The sequence below is a fragment of the Epinephelus lanceolatus genome, chromosome 11 (assembly GCF_041903045.1).
Source record: "Epinephelus lanceolatus isolate andai-2023 chromosome 11, ASM4190304v1, whole genome shotgun sequence".
NCBI lineage: Eukaryota > Metazoa > Chordata > Actinopteri > Perciformes > Serranidae > Epinephelus > Epinephelus lanceolatus.
Genome location: NC_135744.1, coordinates 3,699,247 through 3,722,005, shown reverse-complemented (window position 1 = coordinate 3,722,005; position 22,759 = coordinate 3,699,247). Strand labels below are relative to the sequence as shown.

The 22,759-nt window shown below is 40.7% G+C and overlaps 1 protein-coding gene across 10 annotated transcripts; it reads left to right on the top strand.

Annotated features, from left to right (window-relative positions):
• The first annotated feature begins 1,306 nt into the window (after nt 1-1,306).
• ska2 (spindle and kinetochore associated complex subunit 2) lies at nt 1,307-22,208 on the top strand. 10 transcript variants are annotated; one of them, XM_033648619.2, is made up of 9 exons: nt 1,307-1,421; nt 4,685-4,777; nt 6,086-6,262; nt 10,307-10,381; nt 13,262-13,304; nt 14,321-14,337; nt 18,022-18,064; nt 21,650-21,713; nt 21,852-22,208. In XM_033648619.2, the coding sequence occupies exons 1-9, from the start codon at nt 1,389-1,391 to the stop codon at nt 21,853-21,855; spliced, it is 549 nt and encodes a 182-aa protein (XP_033504510.1). In that variant the 5' UTR covers nt 1,307-1,388; the 3' UTR covers nt 21,856-22,208. The 10 variants fall into 10 exon arrangements, with proteins under 10 accessions (XP_033504510.1, XP_033504446.1, XP_033504463.1 ...); XM_033648555.2 differs by having other exon boundaries at nt 18,022-18,179; XM_033648572.2 differs by having other exon boundaries at nt 14,321-14,447.
• The last annotated feature ends 551 nt before the right edge of the window (nt 22,209-22,759 follow it).

The window sequence follows — 22,759 nt, the reverse complement described above, 5'->3', positions numbered from 1 at the left end:
ATTTAAAACAAACCTCATGGACTACGATTTTTCATCTGCATTCATATTGCGAAAATTAGGCCTATCCTGACCCGAAAAGATGCAGAAAAATTGGTCCATGCTTTTGTTACCTCTAGGCTGGATTACTGTAATACCCTTTTATCAGGTAGCTCTAGTAAGTCTTTAAAAACTCTCCAGCTAATAAAGAACGCAGCAGCACGTGTACTGACAGGAACTAAGAAACAAGATCACATTTCTCCCGTTTTAGCTTCTCTGCACTGGCTCCCTGTAAAATCCAGAATTGAATTTAAAATCCTACTCCTAATTTACAAAGCTTTAAATGGTCAGGCTCCGTCATATCTTAGAGAGCTCATAGTGCCATATTATCCCAAAATGAGTTTTTAATCTCCTTCAGCAGAGAAAACACTTCATGACAAGAGTAATAAAAAAAATGTATAAAACTGAAGAAGGGAGATTACCGCACTGACTAGGCTTCAGTGATTTTAAAAATGTCAGAAATAATTATAAAATACTATGAATTAAAATACTAAAAGAAACTATAAAAATATAAAATATAAACACACACGGACAGCGTCGTCTGAAACAACCAAGTTTAAAAACAAGATAAAAACAATGACACATAATGAAAAAGAGCAGCTTTCGCTACATAGGTTACCCTCAACAGGGAGTACACCTGGCGAGCAGCGTACCAGCACGGCACCAATAGCAGGTGAGCAGCAGCAGGAGAAGTACCGCTTTGCTGCGCTGCCACCTGCATTTATGCACAGCTGAGTAAAAGTTCACGTTCAGCTCCTAATGAGGAGACTCGCTGCAGCTGCGTGACCGTGACACCGGAAGTGGCGGGGCAGACCTAACCTGCCGGTTACACCCTGTCAGTGGGTTTTTTGGAGAGTTTTTCCTTATCCGCTGTGAGGGTCCAAAGGACAGAGGGATGTCATATGCTGTAATGCCCTCTGATGCAAATTGTTATTTGTGATATTGGGCTTTATAAATAAAATTGATTGATTGATAGATAAGAAAAGTCTTAAATCTTTAACTTAAACCTGTGAAAAATAAGAGCAAAAACTTAAGTGTTGCATATATGTATGTATGTATGTATGTATGTATGTATATATGCTATTAACCCCAAACGTTACCTGCACTGTAGTACTGTAGTTAGAGTCATAGAGGTTACAATAACACAGTTCAGCGTAAAGAGCATTAATGATGGAATGATTTACTTTGTGAATAAAGTCTTCTGGAAAAAAATGCAGCTATTCCACAAAAAGAGACGGGCTGTAATATGGCGCACACACAGAGGCTCTCGACTCACAGGTGGCCAATCAGCTTTCTCTATTCATGACAGCTGGCCAATCACAGAGCCCGCATCAGGCTGAAAACTATTCAACATGGAGACAACAGTTGAAAAGCTTGAGGCGATGGTAAGCACAGTGCAAAACTATCTGATTTACTGTGATATTCGTTTTCCGACATTGATTGTATCTTTGTGTAAAGATTCCAGAGACAACTAGCAGCTCATTAATTATCGACGAGGTATTCTGAAGGCATGCCTATCACAGAAGGCGCAATCAGCTCATGGTTGTCTCTTTGTATTCATATCAACTCAAACTCCTTTGCGCCATTCAGCAGGCCTGTTTCTGTTCGTAAATATGCCAACCTCATTTATAAGCCTCTGTCTCATTGTGTAACTGACTGTCACAACAGCGACTATCGCATTCAGCTTAAGGCCAGTTCAGACGGAACGATATGCTTCCCAGAGCCGATTCGTACTCGCTTCAAAATGTAGTAGCCTAATATGCCCCCCATTAAACATGGACACAGCTGTTGTTCCGCTTTGTAAAATATCCATTTAATGTAGCATCATAACAACAAGCTAGCAGTCCATGAACACAGTTAGCCACAGCTCAGTATGTGGATCGATGACACTCGTATTACGGTAACGTTAGGTAACAGAGAACAGCTCAAACATGTTTCCGTGTGGTTTTAGCCTGATAGTAGCCGTTTCAAAAACTATAAAAAAGACAAACTTGTATTCCTAGCGTGCTTTTACAAAAGTCTACGATAATGCTCTTTACTCCGCCGTAATGATCTGATGGGAAGCAGAGGAGGACTGTTGTACGGCTATTTTTAAACGCAGCGTACAGACGATATGAATAGTGATTAGTAGAGTGAATTTGTCAACCTATAGTATGAAGAGAGCAGAAAACCAGATAGAACATGTATGCCTCAGTACTCTCAGATTAAGGTTCCTACATTTGCCTTTTCTTAAGATTTCAACAACATCTTACTTACCATTTCCCAAATTAACAATACACTGATTTTAAATAGGTTTACTATGCAGTGTGTTCATACCCTGTTGGCACCGAACATCAAAATGACGTCAGCAGGACGTTGTACTTATTGTACAGATGTTAAAATTTGGTTGAAATGAAAATCAGGTTGATGATATTTTAAATGTTTAACTACGTTACAATTTCATATTGTGTGGAAGTTAACATTATGATGTGATGTGATATGAAGCCCCTTTTACACTGCCAGATTTTCCACGAATGTTGGGCCGTTTTGCCGGCAAGCTGCGAGTGTTTAGACACACAGAGCCGGATTGGCTGATCTGAGGTGCCCAATTTTCCGCCTATAGTTCCGTGTATCAAACTTCTTCTAAAATGACTAAAAAGGACTCTCATTTTTCGAATTAATGTTTAAACATGTTTGTTTTAAATGCATGTGCAGAAATGCCAGCTTCAGGGTTTCTGTAACGTTTATTTGTTCACTTTTACCGTAGGCTACTGACCCCCTATAGACTTCAGTTGTATTCGCTAAGCTAAGCCACAGTGCTAATCACTGAGACCCAGCCACTGGTCGTACAGACACAAAAAAGATATTGTTCATGTTGTCTCAATATGAAAATGATAGAGAAAGGGCATAACTCCCAAATCATCGGAGTATTCCTTTAAAGAAGACGAGAGAAAAAGAGAGGGAGAGCAAGCAACTGTGGTCCAGCAACCTAGAGAGTGAGTGAAGAGAGGGAGCGCTGGTAGCAAGAAAGCTGGTGAATCAGATCAATAAAACGTTATTTTCTGATTGTTTCACAGCGGTTATGTTCACCCCCACACACCTCCACTCAACACTGAGGCTGTACTCCGCACCACCTGATTTGGTCTGAATATTGTCGCAGTCATGCTGCGTCTCTGCGGGGCTGAACCCTCAGAGTGTGCAGCGCAGCAGAGACAGACAGCGGAGTTATATAAACTCGTTATGTTACTGTAAGTGCCGTAAAAGCTTTGTAAATTAAAAAGCCAAGAAGAGTAATTTATCAATGAGATCCGTGCAAAAGATGGACAGACATGCCGTATTGCCGTAAAAAGTACAATTTGCATCACAACGATATAAATGATAGACATTTTTCTCTCGTCACACGATATATATCGTCATATCGCACAGCCCTATCGCAACATATTTTAAATCGTAATAATATTAGATTGTGACTCAAGTACTGTGATAATATGGTATCATGGATTGTCTGGTGATTCACACCCCTAGTTGGCATTTATTCTGACTTTGAATTTTGGTCACGTGACAACATAAATTCAACCAAATATCACCATTGGAAGACGTGGGTGGCCAGCTGGGTGCTTGAATTGTTATAAAGTAAAGTATGAAATAGTATCCAGCAGTTGACCCCTCACTCAAAATCACACCACATGGTGGCACTAAAGGAAAAGTCATTTTGGGCCAATCCCAAACCCATCTAGTCAATGTTAGGATATTTGACTGGATAAGTGAAAACCTTGACCTGCTGGCTGGCAGGAAAAGTCTAGGGATCAGTAAAATCACCAGGATTATCCTCTGGGGATCATGAATGTCTGTCCAGTGCCCCTTTTATATTGTACTGCTGGTGACCCTGCTAGAAAAGCAGTGCAATGTTAAAAGGGCATTGGCCAGAAACAGTTACAAGCAATGGAAACGTTTCCTAACTCTGAAGCTTCAGCTGTTGGCAGGTGCTCTGACTTCATTGCACTACTGTATCAGACAGCTAGCAGTGCAATAGTATTGTCAAAGCATCTGAAAACTGCAGAGACCAGCTGCAACTACTTTCACACAGACTGTATCAGGTCCAGTGGACATGTTTGATAGACCATGGTGTGGTCTGAGAATGCACAAGGCAAAACAGTATACAGTTTGAGTCATAAAAAAACAGATACATGCATCAATGTGTTCATGTGTTGGCTACTAACCTACTCTTTGTGCTACATGCTACGTGGCAGCATTATCAGGCGTCAAACAATAACTGAGAGATAATTTCTACACTGCCAGGCTTTATGGCACAAAGTCTCCGGAGTTTGTGATGTAAGACTGGCTTAATTAGCTGATCTCACTTTATGAAATACCATTTACAGAATGTAACAAGTGCCACCAGTCTCATTAAACACCACTGTAACCGTGATGACCATAGCTGGACCTATCACCACTGCCTGCTTTAAAATTCATGGTTTTATCTCCAGACACTGGATATGCACTGTCTGGATATGCACCTGTTGCACATTGAATTATTGTGGATTTTGAGGTTCTGTTTGGCATTTTTTTACTTTCAGAAAAACCCAGCCCTACTTCCAAGCAGTAGGAAGCAGGGTAAAGTTGTGCTCAGCAGTATACTACCAAATTGTAAAGCTGATTGTCTTTGCAGTTCCTGAAGTCAGAGGCAGACCTGGACTACATTGAGAAGCGTCTCAAGCTGGACTTCATCAACAGCGCAGCAGAGAATGGATGTCCTGCTGAGGTGATAACTGAAATAACAGCTGCTATTTCTCATAACTCTTTCACACAACTTAAGACAGGACAGATCCCACACCGTCTGCAGTCTGCAGGACATTAAATGGCTACTGTAGTTCAAATCAATTATTGGCCAGTATTTGACTGTTTCTGAAAAGCCATTGTCACTGACTTACTGACTGAAACCCTCAAATATAAACACAGTGTATAGAGCTCGTAAGTCACGCCCCTTCCGGTAGACCCCCATCGGACCTCTAGGCTCAGAAAATATGAATGGCAGTCAATGGAGAGAAAATTGTTATTTTCTGGTCCCAGTCATTAAATGCCTTGGATTACACAAATGTTTTGTGTGGGTCTAAATAATTTTTTTCATGTTAAGAGTTTGACAGTTTATTGTATGATTCTTCAAACAACGTAATGAGAAAGACTACATGTCGCCTATGTGATGTCACATCATCACACTTTCCCTCCACTTCTCAACTCACAGTGCTGCTGCTGCGTCTTCTGGCACTATCTACAGAGCCATCAGATCAAGATGGCGGTGTGTTTCGTACCCGAATGTCACCATTACAACAAGAACGGCTGTTCTTTCTTTTGATTTTCTTTCGAGGTGGTGAAGTGTACCAGAGACACAGCCATGTTCCGAGTGCGAGTGGTGACGTATATCATACGCGTCGAGAGCAGCAAAGAGCTGTAGTCCACAAAGCGCTCTCACACAAAACCTAAAAGTATCAAACTTCTTTCTGCTAAATTGTAGCCTTCTTTGCACGAAAAAATATATTAAAAATTCACAAACAGCATATGTGAAATTCATGGCACAATTCAAAGGGGACCAGAAAATAATTTTCATCTAGCCATTGGAATACATTATGAGAAATCGATTTTTAAGGTCCCATGTACCGGAAACGGAAACACGCAACTTACGAGCTCTATTGTGAACATGTTGGTAGGTTTTTCATTTATGTTTTGAAACACATCACATCAAGTCACCTGTGGGGTTTCCCCATTTCTCATCCGTATGTATAAATTTTGATTCTTCTAGTTTTTTCTTACATAAAGAAATATAATGTAACACAAGACAAATATTACAGTAATTAATTAGAGGTTATGGACCAGAACAAATCAGGGGTAGAACATTTTCATAAATGAAAAGTAGGAATATTTAGTTATGTCATGTTTCATTCTTTGTATACTTTTTGAAATAAAGAGACTAAACTTCATAAAACTACCCTTCATAATTATAAGCCATTGTAACTAGAGATCAGAAAGCAACTGAGGCTGGATGGTTGAACAATGATTGAGTGTGTCCCTGCAGGAGAACCCGGCAGTGATGCTAGAGAACCTGAGAGCCATCAAGGCCAAACACACAGAGCTGTGCTCTCAGGTGAAGGAGATCGCAGCTGCACAAAAAGAATCGATGGACTCCATCAGAAATAACCTCAGTAGTGCCATGGAGCTGGTCCAACACTTCCAGCAGACTACTGATGTGGAGGTACCCACACACCAATCGTACACTCACTGGTCACACACAACTCTATGCACTCACACTGAATACATAGGAAAGTGTTTCATATTCTAAAACCCTGTCCTAACTGAATGCGACACAAGCAAGCATCAGCTACTAAATCTGTTTGATTGCATTGTTTTCTATTGGACTGTCCTAACTGCCCACAAGCAATGCAGTGCAATGTGGCATGCCGTTTGAGCTGACCTAGCTTGCTCAGCAGAACTTACTAGCAAGCTAGGTTGTTTTCCAAAGTTGAGATGGTGTTATGATGCAGTATAGAAGCTACAACAATGATTTCCATAAGTTACCCCTGATATTGTTGATGTATGAATAATAAGGAAACATGTACTCACCCACCTTTTCAGTGGACTCTGAGACCACAGCTGCTAGGTGTGTGGTTTGTTTACATGACATGACCGGAGTTCCATATGTATTGGATTAGCGCGGGTGAGTGAGCGTCTTGCCCCACACATAGGTGCCTATAAATGGCCAGTGAAATGCCCTGAATTAATATTCAGTAGTAAGAAACTTCATGAAAAATAGCGTGGCAAACAGCAAGAGAAGGTTGGAGAGGTTGATAACAGAAAGACAATGTTTGGTAGATTCAGTATGGGCATTACTACGGCTAAAAATGCAAGGGAGTGGCAGCTGGTGGCAGATGCTTTAAATGCTGCTGCCTCAAACTGTGTCAGAAGTCAAGAAGAAGTGTTCCGATATTAAGGTGTTAAGGCTTTTTGTGGTGATTTATTTAGACAGAAAACCAAGGGATGTTTTGAGCTAACTGTCAGACAGTTTCAGTGACTGTGGAAAAAACACTCTAAATGAGGGATACAGTTGCCATAGCTGTTTAACAAACAATATGATTTTCTTGACTCAAATGATTTCTTAAAATACGCCTTGTTTTCATAAACGACGCATCGCATCCAGACGCTGGCGCGCAGCAGCAGGAGCAGGAGCAGCAGCAGGAGCAGGAGCAGCAGCAGCAGCAGCATTTGACTCAAATGCCTGGGTATAGGGCTCGGGGTCTGACATCCGTGTCAGGCGGTAGTGGCACGTTTTTCAGCTGTGCCACATTGTACAACACAGCACCGGGACAGCTTGGTTCCTGTGGGTGCTTCTTGGTAACGCAGGGCTCGACGCAGCGCAAAGATCCAGCAGCACTGCATGTGGCTGTCGGAACCAGTTCATAAGCCACTCATCATCGTTGGCCAGTAGGTCTTGCTGGTCCCTGAATGTCCGCACCCTCCGGAGTCTCCCATCCACCACATCCTCTAACAGTGCCAAATAAGCCATTGTGCGTCTTATGCACTGTAATCGCTGCTTTTTATACCCACCCATGTACTGATTGATCGCATGTGAAAAGGAATTCCCTGACTGCAACTGAGGGGCAATCACGTCATATAAATATTAATAATGATGATTAAACACGTTATTTGTTTACACTTTTTCTAACAGTGACACAGCACTTTACAGTGACATAAATTACAAAACAGACACATTATTAAACACAATATATTGGCTCATAGAGGATAATAGTGACATTCTGCACTTGGATCGACCCAAGTAAGGCATGGAAAACCGGTCCATTAGATTATTTGATAATTACAGAACATACTTGGGGAGTTCTTTTAAAAAAGGATACCTGTTTGTATTTAGTTTCCTAACTCGTGTTTTTCATGTGTGCACATCAGTCAAAGACATATCTATTCATTTATTCACGTTTATCCGTTTCTGCAAGTGCACTCTTCATATATAAATCATGAGGGGTCATTTCTGTCTTTATTTGAAACAGTTATATCAAATTCACAACAATTCTTCCTTTTCATCTTTCTGCCACGGGGGTCGCAGTCTCTCATGTCTACTGTTTTTGTGCGCACGCATGGGTCAGAGCTTCCGTGGAAGACCGCCCATTTTCTCGTCAAGTTTGTTTTTTATAGATCCAAAAGTTTGCGTAGAAAGTGGCGTACACGCTTGGGTTTTCTGGAGCCACTCTGCAGCTGCGACCGGGCAGACAGATTCCCTCTTCCCCAGTTGGCCTATAATAGAGACTCGTGTTGGCAGGTGCCTCCTTAGCAGCTATTTTATTCTCCAAATTAAATCTACCTCTTAGATGTCTAAAAGATGATTTTGTCATGCGTAACTCATTTAAGATCTTGAATCAGATTAAGGGTGTGCTGAATCTCCTCAGACTGTTTATCCACGCTCCTATTTGTCAGAATCCTTGTTTCAAGCCAGGCACGATGGATGCTGCTTTCGCACAGTGGTCAGACAAAGGCCTATGCGCTATCAAGGACCTTTACATTAACGATAACTTTGCTTCCTTCGCTCAACTGCAGGCAAAATTTGGTCTCCCTTCCAGCCATTTTTTCCGGTATTTGCAAGTTAGAAATTTTGTCAGGCAGTCGGTCTCACACTTCGAAACGATGCCCGAGCAACATAGCTTTTATGAAGTTATGACCAAACCTCCTACTTCCAAACGCTTAATCTCTCAATTTGTTAATCTTTTTAGCTTGGCAACCCCTTCTCTGCATATTAAAGAGGCATGGATATCAGACACCGGTGATGTGATTTCAGATGCGCTATGGGCCCAGGGACTGAATAGGATCAAAACTTGTTCTATCAATGCCAGACTTATTCAGTTCAAAGTCATCCATCGGCTACATTTTTCCAAGACCAAACTGAATAGGATCTTTCCCTCTGTCTCTGCTACCTGTGATAAATGCAAATTAGATGACGGGACTCTGGGTCACCTTTTCTGGTCCTGCCCTAAGCTTAGGAATTTTTGGGATGACATTTTTCATTTGTACAGTGATATATATAGCAAACAGTTGATTCCTGACAGTCTTCTGATAATACTGGGCTCCAACTTCTTTCTCACTCTTCCCTTATCACTTCAACAAGCCCTCATGTTTGGTATGGTTGTAGCAGAACGGGTTATTCTGAGAGAGTGGAAATCAGTTTCCCCTCCTTGTTTCAAAAAATGGTTGAATGACATGGTTTCTTGTATATATTTGGAAGAAATTCGATATACTCTGTTAGACACTCATCACAAGTTCCTTGATGTTTGGGGTCCCTTTATTGAGTATATTCGAAGGGATAGGCAGCATCCTCAGAACTAACTATACTGGACTGTATCACTTTGTACTGTATTGACTGCACCGTGCTTTGAACAGTCAAGCTTCTAGTCTTCTTGACCTCACTTGGTCTCAGTTTTGTGGACTCTGTCTTGCACTGTATAATCCACTTCTGGACTCTTGAATCAGTGTGTAAACTGACATGCATATTTGTATTTTTGTATACATTTCTGTGGGCTGGCAGCTTGTTTTGTTTTGTTTGTTTTGTTTATTATTGTCTGTGTGTTTTGTATGTGGTTTAAACTTGAAAAACTATAAATAAAGTATTAAAAAAAAAGAAAGTGGCGTACGCCTTGTTCTGTGTGTACGCCACGTTTATAAATGAAGCCCCAGGTGATTTAAATTGGTAAAAGAAGGCCCAAAGAAGCCCATTTGCAACGCTGCTCGTTGCAGGTGGGCTCCTAATTACGGTGACGGACGCAAAAATGTGTAAATGTGAATGGCCCAATCTAAAGCCAGTGTTTAGTTTGTCCATTCCGGGCTACTGTAGAAACATGGTTGACTCCATAAATGAGAATCCACCCCGTGTCGACATAAACAGCTCATTGTAAGGTAACAAAAACACAACAGTTCCTATTTTCAGGTGATAATACACTGAACAAAACACTTCATTCATTTTGAGTTCATCACTGTTCTCACTGCTCCCTCTTGTGAGGCCCTTTCTCCTAAAAGCTATTCACGAGCACTACTCACACTCACACACATCACAAATGTTAGCAGATTGATGTTTCACAAAAGATTGCAATAGCAAATGCATTTGCAAGATCTACAGGGCTTTCCCATGCTTGGGACGCAAATATGGTGTTTGTTTAGGGAAATGTGTCAAAATAAACATGACGTGGTTTTTCATCATACACAGATATATAACAGCTGTTTCCTTGTTAACATGCTGCAGGTCCAGCCACTAACGGAGTCAGAGCAGGAGTCAGCTGAGCTCCTGGGTTCAGCTGTCACTGACACCACGACACAGGTGAGACACAATCAGCTCCCACAGATCTTTCTGTCTATTGCTAACCTTTTGGACAAAGTCTCACTGAGCAGAAATGTTCTCTTCTAGGAGTGCTCAACATGTTCATGACTACATATTGAGCCAGTTTATGGTGATGAAGCGAGATTAATCCTGAGATATTAGTTAGAGTTAAATGTAGGGCCTTGTACTGTGAATTAGATAATATGCCTATATTCAATAAAACTTAATAGTTTTTACAATTATTTACTGAGCTCCTCCAGGATGTGTCTGTTACCTGTTCATCTTAAAGGCCCTGACACATCAAGCCAGTGGTAGGGGTGTACTATATCATCTTGTTCATGATAATACCGGTATAATTTTTAATATGATATGAAAAATGTATACTGTGAAACTCGCGATATTTCAACTTGTTGACATTGACGTCATACTGTTAACCACGGCAACAGCAAGCATGGCTTAAAGTGAAATTATTAACGACTCTGCGGTAGTTCCAAAAAGAGGAGCAGCTTCAGTAGTGTGGAATAAACTGTGGCGTTGTGAGGCCTGGCCGTCCTGAATGTTTTATGAACAGCCCTGGACTTCTCAGACTCTTTTAGCAAGGGAGGGAACTCATTCAGTGGCTCATCTGGCAGTAGCACAGCATCTCTCCCTCTCCTCTCTTGCCGTGCACACAGGAGTCAGTGTTGTTTTGTCATAAATCTCTAGTAAGGTAAATCTACATGCTGCTCGCGGCTTGACAAAAAACTACATATATGTGAATGTGCAATAGTTATGATAGCATCTATATATATGTAACCTGTCACAGGTTAAATATATAGATCCCGCAATACATTATTTTTGTATTTGGGAGCTGTTTAAATGTGTAATTTTTGGTAGATTTTATTTTGTTGTTCTATTTATATTGTATACAGAATCTGAATCTCACTCTGTATTACGGTAGACTCACAAGTCAGTCTTTAGACGCTTTGCTTAACTAAAGACTAATGTCTTTCTCCCTGATTTTGTGTTTAGATGGGCGGATACAGTTTCAGAGTTTAAAAAAACTCCCTACGTTGCAGAACCAATAGTAAATCAGCAGGGCGGTCCTTCGGTGACTCGCTGAACTCTTGTGCTCGTAAACATAGTCCGACTGCGTTAAAAGTTTTAAACAAAGTCGCTGTAAGTCCTTCATTTGCACAATCTTGTGGACTGAGCACACATTTGATAAAACAGAGTTAAATCTCATGGCATCCATTTTCAAGCTCTCTGTTTGTTTCCTTGCGGACGAGAAAAGGAGGAAAGGAGTTTAGATAAGAAATTGTGCCATCTCGTTATCTTGTTCTGTTTCTGAAACTTTATTTCTTGTAAATAGGGTAGGCAAAAATATGCTGTTGCTTCAGCTTACGCCTTTTTGCCCATACTTAATATAGAAATCCTAATTGTATGTATGTATATATCATGTTCTGTTGAATGGACGAATAAAAATGACTACTACTACTAAGTGAGGAAAGTGAACAAAGAGTTAAGATCAAAAGGGAGTGAGACCAAAGAAGCTTGTTACATAAGGTAAAATAATTTTTCTTTAGCTCTTTTGCAGAAACGTTTCCTGATGGTTTGTGTTATTGTTCACTGGTGCACAGTAAATATGCTCTGTTCTCTCAGCATTGGATTGTGTTGTTAATGTGCTAAGATAGTTTCCCAGTTTCTCTTTTGAATGAGAATTACAGACTACTGTCATCTGCTGGTGTGGGGAGGTATTTCCTGTCAAGCAGGCGCTGGTAGGTCATCAGCTGTACTCTTTGCAGTTTGTTCATGTGTAACTTTTTGGCCGAGACACAGGCAACGTGAGGCGATGCAACAGTTGACTTTCGTGGCTGGTAATTCTTGAAGTTGGTTTAGCATATCTGGGGCTGAAGAGACTAGCTCAAACTAAGATGTATAACGTGATAGACACATCATTACATAGTGCACATTGTCAAACCGTGAAGTCTTTAATTTGCCTGTTTCAAACCCTTTTTATGGCCAGAGGCATTGTGTTTTTGGGCTTTCTACCTGTCTGTATGTCCATATGTCTGTCTGTCCCATTCTTGTGAACACGATATCTCAAGAACGCCTTGAGAGAATTTCTTCAAATTTGGCACAAATGTCCACTTGGACTCAATAATGAACCAATTAGTTTTTGGTTGTCAGAGGTCAAGTTCACTCTGACCTTACATCTGTCTCTTTCTCCTGAACGCAATATCTGAAGAACACCTTGAGGGAATTTCTTCAAATTTGATACAAACGTCCACTTGGAATGAGTCATAAACTGATAAGAATTTGGTTGTTGAAGGTCAAAAGTCAAGGTCAGTGTGACCTCACAAAACATGTTTTTGGTCATAACTCAAGAATTCATACACTTATTAACACAGAATTTCACACAAATGTTTAATAGGATATCATGATCAAGTGATTACATTGTATGTCCAAAAGGTCAAAGGTCAACATTATAATAATCTGCATAAAATACTTTTCTTGGGGATTCTTGGATGATTTATGATTTGGTAAATTATACAGAACAAACAAAACTGTTGAGTGATGCAGCCAGTGTTATGTGTGAACCATGTGGATCAAGATGAATGCGATCAGAGGTATACAGTGCTTGATCCTGCCTGCTCCACAGCAGTCAGCACACAGAGGTGAAAACATTAGCAGTTTGTCACATCACCCACATTTCATCTTCTGCTGGTTGGAGATTAAACATGAAGCTGTGGCTGTAAATGGTCTAATCACAGGTGATGTCCGTAATAGAACATCTAATCTATTTTAAGAGTGAATATCAGTTGAGATCACATGAGTGTGTTGTGTTAGCAGCCACAGTCCCATATCACACAGATGAATTCTGCTGTCGTTTTCTGTCAGGTGCCTCCTGCTGAAGCAGCCTCTGGCCAACAGCAGCCACTGAGTAAGTCTGTCATCTTGATGTCTTCTACTCTGCTTTGAATACTGTAGGGATAGCATAAATCCATTTGTCTGTCTATTATGTGTCGGTCGCTCCACCACTTTATCTCATCTATTGGATGGGCTGTCATGACATTTTGTACATTGGCTCAGATCCTCCCCACAGGATGAGCTGTATAAACTTTTATGATCCTCTGACTTTTCAGCTTGCGCCATCTTCAGGTCAAAATTTGAATGTGTCCAATACTTTGAGTTAATAACCAAATACTTGCAGAACTAAGGGACTGTTCTTTATCATAGGAGGAGGGTGGCTGGGGTGTGACTTTGTTTTTTTTATCGTTTTGTTTTGTTTTTTGACCCTCCCCAAAGCTAGCCTTGAGCCTCTCTGAGTTCCTGGTGGAAAATACATGGCCCTCCTTCCATCTTAAATTAGTTATTATATTTTTAAAACTTAACCTTTGATGTTTGAAATTTAAAAGCTGAAGACAAAATCCTAGAGTTGAAACAGCCTCGGTTTTTCACTCTCATCATGCATGTTGGTTAGTTTATTTTTGGACAAATTTTAAATGAGGTGCACAGGAAGAATGAATTTTGAAAAATTCCCAAATCTGAAAAATTGTGCAAAATTTTGTAACTTAAAGAGTAGCAAAACCCTCAAACCACTTTTTTTCCAGCCAAAAAAAAAAATGTGAAGAAGGTCAAGATGTGATTATTAGTAGTGTTGTTGATTAATTCAGGTCCAAATCTTGACATTTGACTGCAGAGCATTTGGATTCTACAGATTGCGTTATACATGTGCATAGTGACTGTCTGCCCTCTACTGGTTGAAACCTGGCTATTGCAGTAATTTTTTCACATTATAGAGGCATTATATTGAATTTCCAGGGCAGAAGCACTTCATCAGGAACAATGGGTGATAGTTACTCTTCAAGGTTTGTCTAGTAAATGAGTCAGACTAAGTGATGTTGTAAAGTTCATGAAATGTAGCTGAAGTTGATGTCTCTGTCTATGTGTCCACAGGCTGTGAGTACGAGGAGGTGAGTGAAGCCATGTTGGAGGTGGTTCCACTCAGCATGCGCTCCAACATTAAGCTGGCTGACCTCAATGTGTTCTACCAGCAGCTGCAGCAGCACCTTAGCAAAGACAGGTTAGAGAGCAACTCCAGTGAGCCTGGTGGAGCAGAGCTTACTGACACATGGAAACATGTTGGTTAGAATAAAGTGGCTCATTCTGAGAGAGCGAACTGACACAAACCTTCATATTTGTTTCCTATTTCAAAGATTGTAGCTGATGTGACATATGGCCTCACTCAGCTTGTACATGAACCAAAAATGTTAAGATTTATGAAGTGTTGGGCAAGTAATATAAGTAATATATTACATATTACTAGGTACCTTCATTTAAAGTAATAAGTTACTTTACAATGTTACTCTCTATATCTAAGGGATAATGTATAATGAGCCGGTGAATACTGGGAAAATAACTCCCGACAGGGGAATAGAACCCCGACGCGCAGCGGAGGGGTTTCATTTCCCTGAAGGGAGTTATTTTCCCAGTTCATCATACATTATCCCGCTTATTACACGGCTAATTATCAGTTAAATAAATAATGTTGTCTGCCTCTGCGAAGTGCATTAAAACCGACCGGATTCGACAACTTTTGGTGAAAGTTTTGTACTCACCCAGGCTTAGTGGACTGAACCGAGGCATAAAACTTGCGTAAAATGTCATTAAGCATGACAGCCGAGTGTGTATTCAAATCCGTCTTCTTTTGTTTTTGGCAGAGAAAGTCCGCAGGTATTCTTTTTCTTCAGCGGCATCCGTTAAAATCAGCCACTTCTGTTTGTTTTTTCCCTCGGAAGTTGTTTGACAGCTGCAGTGTTGCAGGGCAGCATCCCTAGCAACGCTGGGCTAGATAGCAACTGTGTGTAATGACCGTTGCTACTAGCAGCGGTCATTACACAGTAATATCAGACCGCAGAATGCCGCTACTGACCAATCAGAATACAGCATTTAATAGAGCCGTGTAATAAAGAGTAATAAGTTACTTATTACACTACTTCTGTGTTACTTTGACCAAAATGAGCTCAGAAGAACTAATGTTCATTTTAAATGGATGAGGGTCATGTTGTTTCACAGCAGGTAATGAAAGCACAGAAGCTCCAGTTTATTACAGTTAATTTTTAACAAACAGAATAGCATGCGAGTCAGTCACTGTGACAAGCGAAAATTAATACACCGGAGCTGGAAGACCGACCTGTCAACTCTGGGTGTGCTGGTCAGCCACAACAGCACAGGAGAGAGAGTTATGCGTAAGAACTAGACTGTGTGCTGGCGTTGCTCTGCAGTTGTAGGGGATGTGAACTAACATCATCCAGATGTGCCAGTCATCACAACAAGGAAATAAACAAAGTGGAGACCAGGGCCTGTATTCACAAAGAATCCTAAGACTTAGGGCTCATTTATGCTCCCTTTACATACAAAAATGTATACGTCCGTTTCAAATGATGTTACCGTCACTGCCCACATACTTCCATGCGCCCTTTACGTTGGCATGGATGTTAACCAATATATCCACCAGGAGGCAGCCCAGCGTCAAAAGTTTATAACAACAAACTCAAAAACAAACATGGCGACTGTGGAGGAGATACTGATAATGTACCTCTTGCATAAAAGACAAAAACAGAGGCAGCGTTGTAGGAGGCGGTGGTCGGTGAGGCCGTTAAATAGATCGTGACTGGAGGACAGAGAATTCTTTTCTCTAGTACTGCCGATGAGAGAAATTAAATTGTTATTTCTTCTTCGTGTCTCACTAGAGCTACGTATCCGGTAGAGTCAGCAACACTGCCCCCACGGTTCCCAGTGGTACTGCTCCGTTTGGCCTGTATCCGTAAGCTTTATGGAAACGTGCAGAAATACGGACGAAATGAACGCAGAACATGGACAGAAGGCTCCGTCCGTATCAGGATTTAACGTTGAGCATAAATGAGCCCTAAAAGTAGCTCTTAGTGACGTTATTATATTATAAAATCTTAGAATTCGAGGAATTCTAAGATTTTTCTTAGAATTTTCCCTTGGTAAGATAAAAGTTATTCACAAAGCATCTTAGGCCGTAAGAGAGCTCCTAAGGTGAAAACTGTTAAGAGGAGGGAGGAGGACTTTTAAGAAGCCTAAGAGTGTCTTAAACAAAGAAGATGGCGGAAAGACAGAGAGGAAGGAGAGATATTCTCCGTATATTGAACGACAGTGATTTAATAAGACGCTACCGGCTTGATAGTGCAGGGATAATGTTTGTGGTTGACCTCATCAGGTGATGAGCTTACTTTTCCCACCAGCGTAGTAACGCAATAACGCCCGCTTTGGGTTGCAGCACGTACCAGCGCTTCTCACACTCATCGGCACACTCAGCTGTGCCAACAGCAGGCACTGCTCTTCTGTCCAGTTCGGCTTTCTCGTTCTTTTTTTCCTCCATTTCATTCACTGTTTTGGTCATTCTGCCAAATCAAACCGCTTTCAGCAATCACAGTAATTGCTGACAGCTGAGTCTGCGTCCACCATTAATATCAAATAGATTAAGTAGTAAAATTACCAGCATGTCGAGTAAACATAACAATAAGCAAATCAATATAATAATTGGCATGTGAATGAGGTACATTCAAACTTTTTGAAGCTGTGTAACAATTAATTTAATTTTTCTGAGTTTCATCATCATGACATAAAATTATTTTCATGATTACACATTTCTTAATACAGTCTAAGTTCTATGATCGGTTGATTTCACTGTCCATTCATTACTAGGAGCGCATTTGTTTATCTTTTTTTTTTTTTTTTTTTCCTTTGTAACAACCAATCACAGCTTTTAGAAGACTCCATCATACCTAGCAACGGGGTCAACCACACCTCCTCACTAAGATAAAAGTTTCTGTCCCCTCCTTGCTCAGAGTTGCTCTCAGAAACTTCCTGAATCACTCTTAAACTAAGATTCCTTGCTAGGAATTTTTAGGCTAAGTTAGGAGCTCTCTGACAGGACTCTGAGAATCTTTGTGAATACGGGCCCAGCTCTTTATCCCCGCTGCTTTCAGGCAGCCTTAGGATGCAGAAGTAGAACGGGGTACATTGTACATCATATATTATGGAAACACACTGTAGGGCGTCACCCAGCTGTGCCGATCACAAGCATTCTGTCATGATGTAGTCTGTAGCAACCACAGAGTGTATAAATAAGGTAGTTGCATGACAACATACAACAACCATCGGGGGATGTTTTTTCTGGTGGCGCACTGGTGAAAGTGGAGCGATGTGGATCAGTGTGGATGAATGAAAAATGAAAACTATAACAGTCTATATCAAGTGGTAATGTGACATTGTTAATGTAATTACTCCAAATCCTGTTGGTAATGCGTTATATTACTTTATTTCTGCTAAAACATAATGTTTTACTGAAACACGTTACTTTTGTAACACGTTATATTCTTTTACATTTTTTAAGAAGGTTAATATTTATACTGGTGCTACTGTTTTTACAAATGCTGCTTTAATAGGCAGTTCTTTATAGAAACTTATCAGGATTATTTGATTAGTATGTAATTTTTATGATAAATAAAAATGTATTGATTGATCAAACATTAAATGGGACATTGTGTTGCATCACTGAATTGAAAGTACTTTCATTGAAATTATGAGCTATTACATTGCCTTTGTGTCTCCTCTGTCCTGTGCAGTGGCTCCCTCAGTATGCAGAAGATAAAGCAGTTGAAGATGAAGGTGAGCGATACCAAGCTGAAGGTCTTGCAGCACCTTTCTTTAGTGGAACTGGACAAGAAAGGCCACGTTCGCCTCATCATGTGAGGAGAATCAACAGTTGCAGACTGTTGAGTGGGTGGGTGTTGTTACTGCTGCATTTGGCTGCTCCTGCCTCTGAACCTGGAGTATTGAGGATGAGCTTACTGAAGAATCAGACTGCAGAGGCTTTGGGGCCATGAGCACACCAGACAAGCCCAGTCCAGATTTCCCAGAAGAATATACAACCATTTTTAGATCAGAAACATGAGTATCAGCACATGTATCGAAACATTTCATACCCTAAGAGAAGTCTTCTTCTCTCCTACAGCTGATAACGCACAGCTCTAGAACAAAGTCACATTATTAGAGTTGTGATAATTGCATGGACGTCATTCTTGATAAATGTCTTCATATATCTGCGTATCGGTGATGCTGATATTCTTTTGTTATACAGCAGTTTGACTGTCAGTAAGTCAAAGGGGAGATATTTCTGTAACCCAAAGGAGCAGTATTAATGTCATTAACGGGCACAGGCTAACAGTTTCTAACAGTTACATTCACCTTTACACCTGTGGACAATTCAGTGTCCATAACATTCAAGATGTTTTTGATGAGAGGAGAAAAATCTTGAAGATTATGGGCATTAACATCTTTCGCTTAGACCTGTGTAGGGCTGTAACCAACCTAAGAAAATCCCGGTCAACTGAAATTCTACCTGCTCTTCAATTAATTGATTGGTTAGTGGAGAAAAAATTCTGCATGTTATCTCTAGAGTAACTTAATTGCCACAGTGCACTGAGTGCACTCTACCTGGCGGCTTTGTGTGTTCACCAAAGTGTTTTTTTTTTCCTGTTGCAGAGCTCGACATTAACACTTGCCCAGGGCAAGTTAACTCTGTGTTCAGGCTAATGGAATGCCTCAAGTGAAAAATAAATGTGATGTCCACTGTAATATTATCTAAAAAAATAAAGTGTGCACTGTAATGCTTTGCCAGCTGGGCTGCATGCGTAGCTTTATGGTAGATGTTCTTCCTGCAGGGTACCCGCGGATCCTTGAAAAGTCTTAAAAAGTCTTAAATTCATGTATCTAAAAGTAAGGCCTGAAAATGTCTTAAATTCATTAGAAATGTCTCAAATTGGTCTTAAATTCATTACTCAAAGGTCTTAAAAGTCTTGCGGAAGGAATATTTAATCTGACTTTATTTCTTTTCTTTTTTTATTCTCGCGGCACTTTCTGTGAGTATCCATGCGCCGTCCAATAACAGCGCGCGCTGGTGGTAGCACATACACAATGAATGGGTTCGTCGGCGGAGGTCTGCGCTTTGCGCGCTCTGTGTGAAAAGGGCTTAACGGCGCGGGCTAGCCACCTAGCACTCAATATGCTGCTGTAGTGGTTTGTTTTCCAGACATGTGAGTATCTTTGAGCAGTGAAAGTTATTATTTATGACTTTTTACTTGTCGGCAGTGATTTGTTTTCCACAGAGCTCTACGTGCGAGCATTTTACTTGTATTTGCGACTAAAAATAGTTTTGTGCCAGCAAAATAAATCATTCAGCATGCTGTGGGAGTACAGATTTCAACCAGCAGCAGAAACGAAAGGCGAATCATGCAGGTTGTGGGTTGAATGGGGTTCACAGACAGGAATACGGTGGTCAGATAGCCTACGGCGGCTCTGCGGCGCAAAATAACGGCTTACCGGCGACAGAGAAGTCCGACTCCAGGTCCAGTAGCCTAATTTCCTCTTTTGTTGGTGTCATGACTGCCGTTCACATCTCTCTCTGTGGCAGGTAATGGTCCACAAACCTCACCGCACTTTAGGGACTGTTCTTTACTTATGGAGGGACTGTTCTTTACTTATGGAGGGACTGTTCTTTACTTGTCAGGGGAGGAGGGTGGCTGGTTGATTTTTATTTTATTTATTTATTTTATTTCAATCCCCCTATGTTAATCACTTATTGATGCTGTTTTTGAAGTATGAATAAGTCAATAAGTAATTTATTCCATTGAAATATCATTGATGTATTATAGAAAAGTGATTTATCTTTTCATAAATGATAAAAGGCACATCTGCCTCATTTTTGCTGTATCATGATACTACTCAGAACCGTGATACTTTCACTGGCATCGTACTGTGGGTCCCAATTTTGGTACCGTGACAACACTAGATGTCACAACCATTCCACCCAGAGTTGCACAGTGAAGCGGTTCTGGTGCCACTTAAAAAAGTGTTCCCCCACTTCTAATTTTACAAATTAAGCACTGGTTATAGTACAGCGGGATCCCCCAACTATCGCTTATATTTATAGTTTTTTCGGTTTTAAATTCCATTCAAGGTGGCATTAAAAAGGTCTTAAAAAGTCTTAAATTTGACTTACTGAAACCTGCAGATACCCTGTCTTGAGCCTCTCAGTGCTGCCTGGTGAAACTGATACCTTCTTCCTGACCTCAGTAGGTAGAAAAAGCAGTTATCCTTGTGGTTGAGATCTTTAATGTTTCTCCTGGCCTTATTTTTGTAGTGTTTGGAGTAAAAGTCTTTTTATGTAGCATAGCGTAGTGCCTATAGAGTGTTCAAATAAAGGAACCACTCTTTGCGGGGCCTTGTGGTCCTGTTAGGTGCTGTTTACGTACCAGGCAGTGATGTGTCCGTCAGGATGCACTCTATAGTGCAGGAATATAAATTCCTTAGTATTTCAGGGGATACCCGGAATTTCCACAGGTGTCTCAGGTCAAAGAGTCTCTGCCTTACTTTTCAGCATGCAGTGCCCAGCTACAGGTACTTAAGGGTATACACCCTCTCCACCGAGGACCTATTTATATTTGATTTTTGGAATTAAAATTTAGAGTTGAAAAATGTTTAACTGTGGATAAAAGGCTGCACTCGTCAGTGTCACCAGCCGTCCAATCTCAGTGAAGAAGGGGCAGGACAAGACCACAAAGAGCAACTGTCAAAGAGGAAAAATACAAGTGCTGAACGACAACAACCAATATTTTCAGCTGTGAAAAGAACTCTTTGGTGGACACGTGGCCTTATTAAAGTAACACCAGTGATTGTACACCCAGTGGTTGGACAAAAGCATATTGACCAACCAGTCGAACAACTGACCAGAAGGTGACAGCCCAAGACTTGTGTTCCCCTGTGGAGAGGACAGGGAGGGGACCCTGTGTGCTGTTTAAGTGGAAAGATGGTGTTGTTTTAAAATCAGATGGTGTCTTTGGAATATTTTTATTTCCTTAAACATCCTTAAACAGCACAATATGAAACAAAAACTTTTTGAGTTTTGATCCTGATGACTCAGTGGGCCTCCTTTAAACTTGCTACACAACAAAAGATCTGAGTACATCAAAAGGACATCTGAAGGCATTTGAATACATTCTTTTCAAATAATTACAGCTCTGACTTTAAACATTCAATCCATAAAGCAGCTTTTGTAACACTTTGAAATGTACCAATAACAAACATTGCATAGAAACAGCTAACCAGTAACAAACTTTCCTGTAGATGGCACACTGATAACAAAACAAACACATAACAGAAAGAACTCCTTTGACTGTTTTTTGGCTTATTCAGAGTCTGGTACTGCTCCAGCACGCTCCTCCTGTATCCACAAACACACAGAGTGGAAAAGGCACAGGTAATGAATTTTCAAAGCAGGCTGTTCTCTCAAGCTTGGAGCAAAACCACAGCTCACTCACTTATACCTTTTTTCATTACCCACTTTCGGCCAAGCCAAGTCAAACCATGCTGCACCGATTTGTCTTTCCATTACCAGTTAAGACGCACCAGGCCATGCTGTGTTGAGCCATGCCAGAGATGGACGTCCTCCAGAGTAGGACCAAAAGTGTAACCCCTGATGAGCCCCCTTCTCCCCCTGAAACAAGTGTGTGTTGCTAGACTGAACTCACCTCTGTCTGCAGGAGACCAGAGAGAAAGATGTTTTTCAAAGTCTCTGTTCAGCTTTCAGTACTTTTGCAAGTTCTTACTGAATCTCTGTGGTTTGAGGTTTAGTTTCTCTGTCACATCCTGTTTGTACTTTAGATATCTGCTTTGTTTTATGTTGCTTTCAGCTGTATGGAGTCATGTTAAGACATTCCTTATGCTACTTCACAATAAAAGCTTTCACATAAAATAATGGGTGCTTTTACTGTGAAGAATCTATGGGAAATTAAATATGTTTACCACTGAATTAGCAGAACTTTGTTAGTGGCCGCCTTCAATAGATACAAGTCTACTAATACCACAGGGAGGAAGAGTAAAAGCAGAAACAGCCACAGTGAGATGATGATGAAGAGCTGCAGACAACAGGCTCTAACTGCACCTCTGCAAACAGCTCACCTCCAACAGGTAAACTTCATTTACCTGCCCTGCTGTATGATGGAAAAACACTTACAAAATAACAGGGGACTTTAGCTGTGGATCAGCCCACTGCTTTCAAACATCATCACTCAAGACAAGATGTCATCACTTAAAGACACACCTTCAAGCTGGTAGCCTTGTTGTAATGAAAATGCAAATGCTGGGCTGACATGCTGAGTCAAACCAAGCTAAGACATGGAAAAGGGGTATTCAATCTTTCAAGTGCCTCATTGAATCATTGCTCACATCAAATGTATACAGCGTGTTATGGAAAACAAGGTTTGTCTAGTCTTACACTTAGGATATAAAGTCTGCTTTGATAAG

What these genes read in the sequence shown, in the direction of transcription:
- ska2 (XM_033648538.2), top strand. Translation starts at nt 1,389, where the DNA reads ATGGAGACAACAGTTGAAAAGCTTGAGGCGATG. An exon ending in TTGAAAAGCTTGAGGCGATG is followed by an intron (nt 1,422 to 4,684) that starts GTAAGCACAGTG and finishes TTGTCTTTGCAG; the next exon opens with TTCCTGAAGTCAGAGGCAGA. An exon ending in AGTTGCAGACTGTTGAGTGG is followed by an intron (nt 18,180 to 21,649) that starts GTGGGTGTTGTT and finishes TGGCTTATTCAG; the next exon opens with AGTCTGGTACTGCTCCAGCA.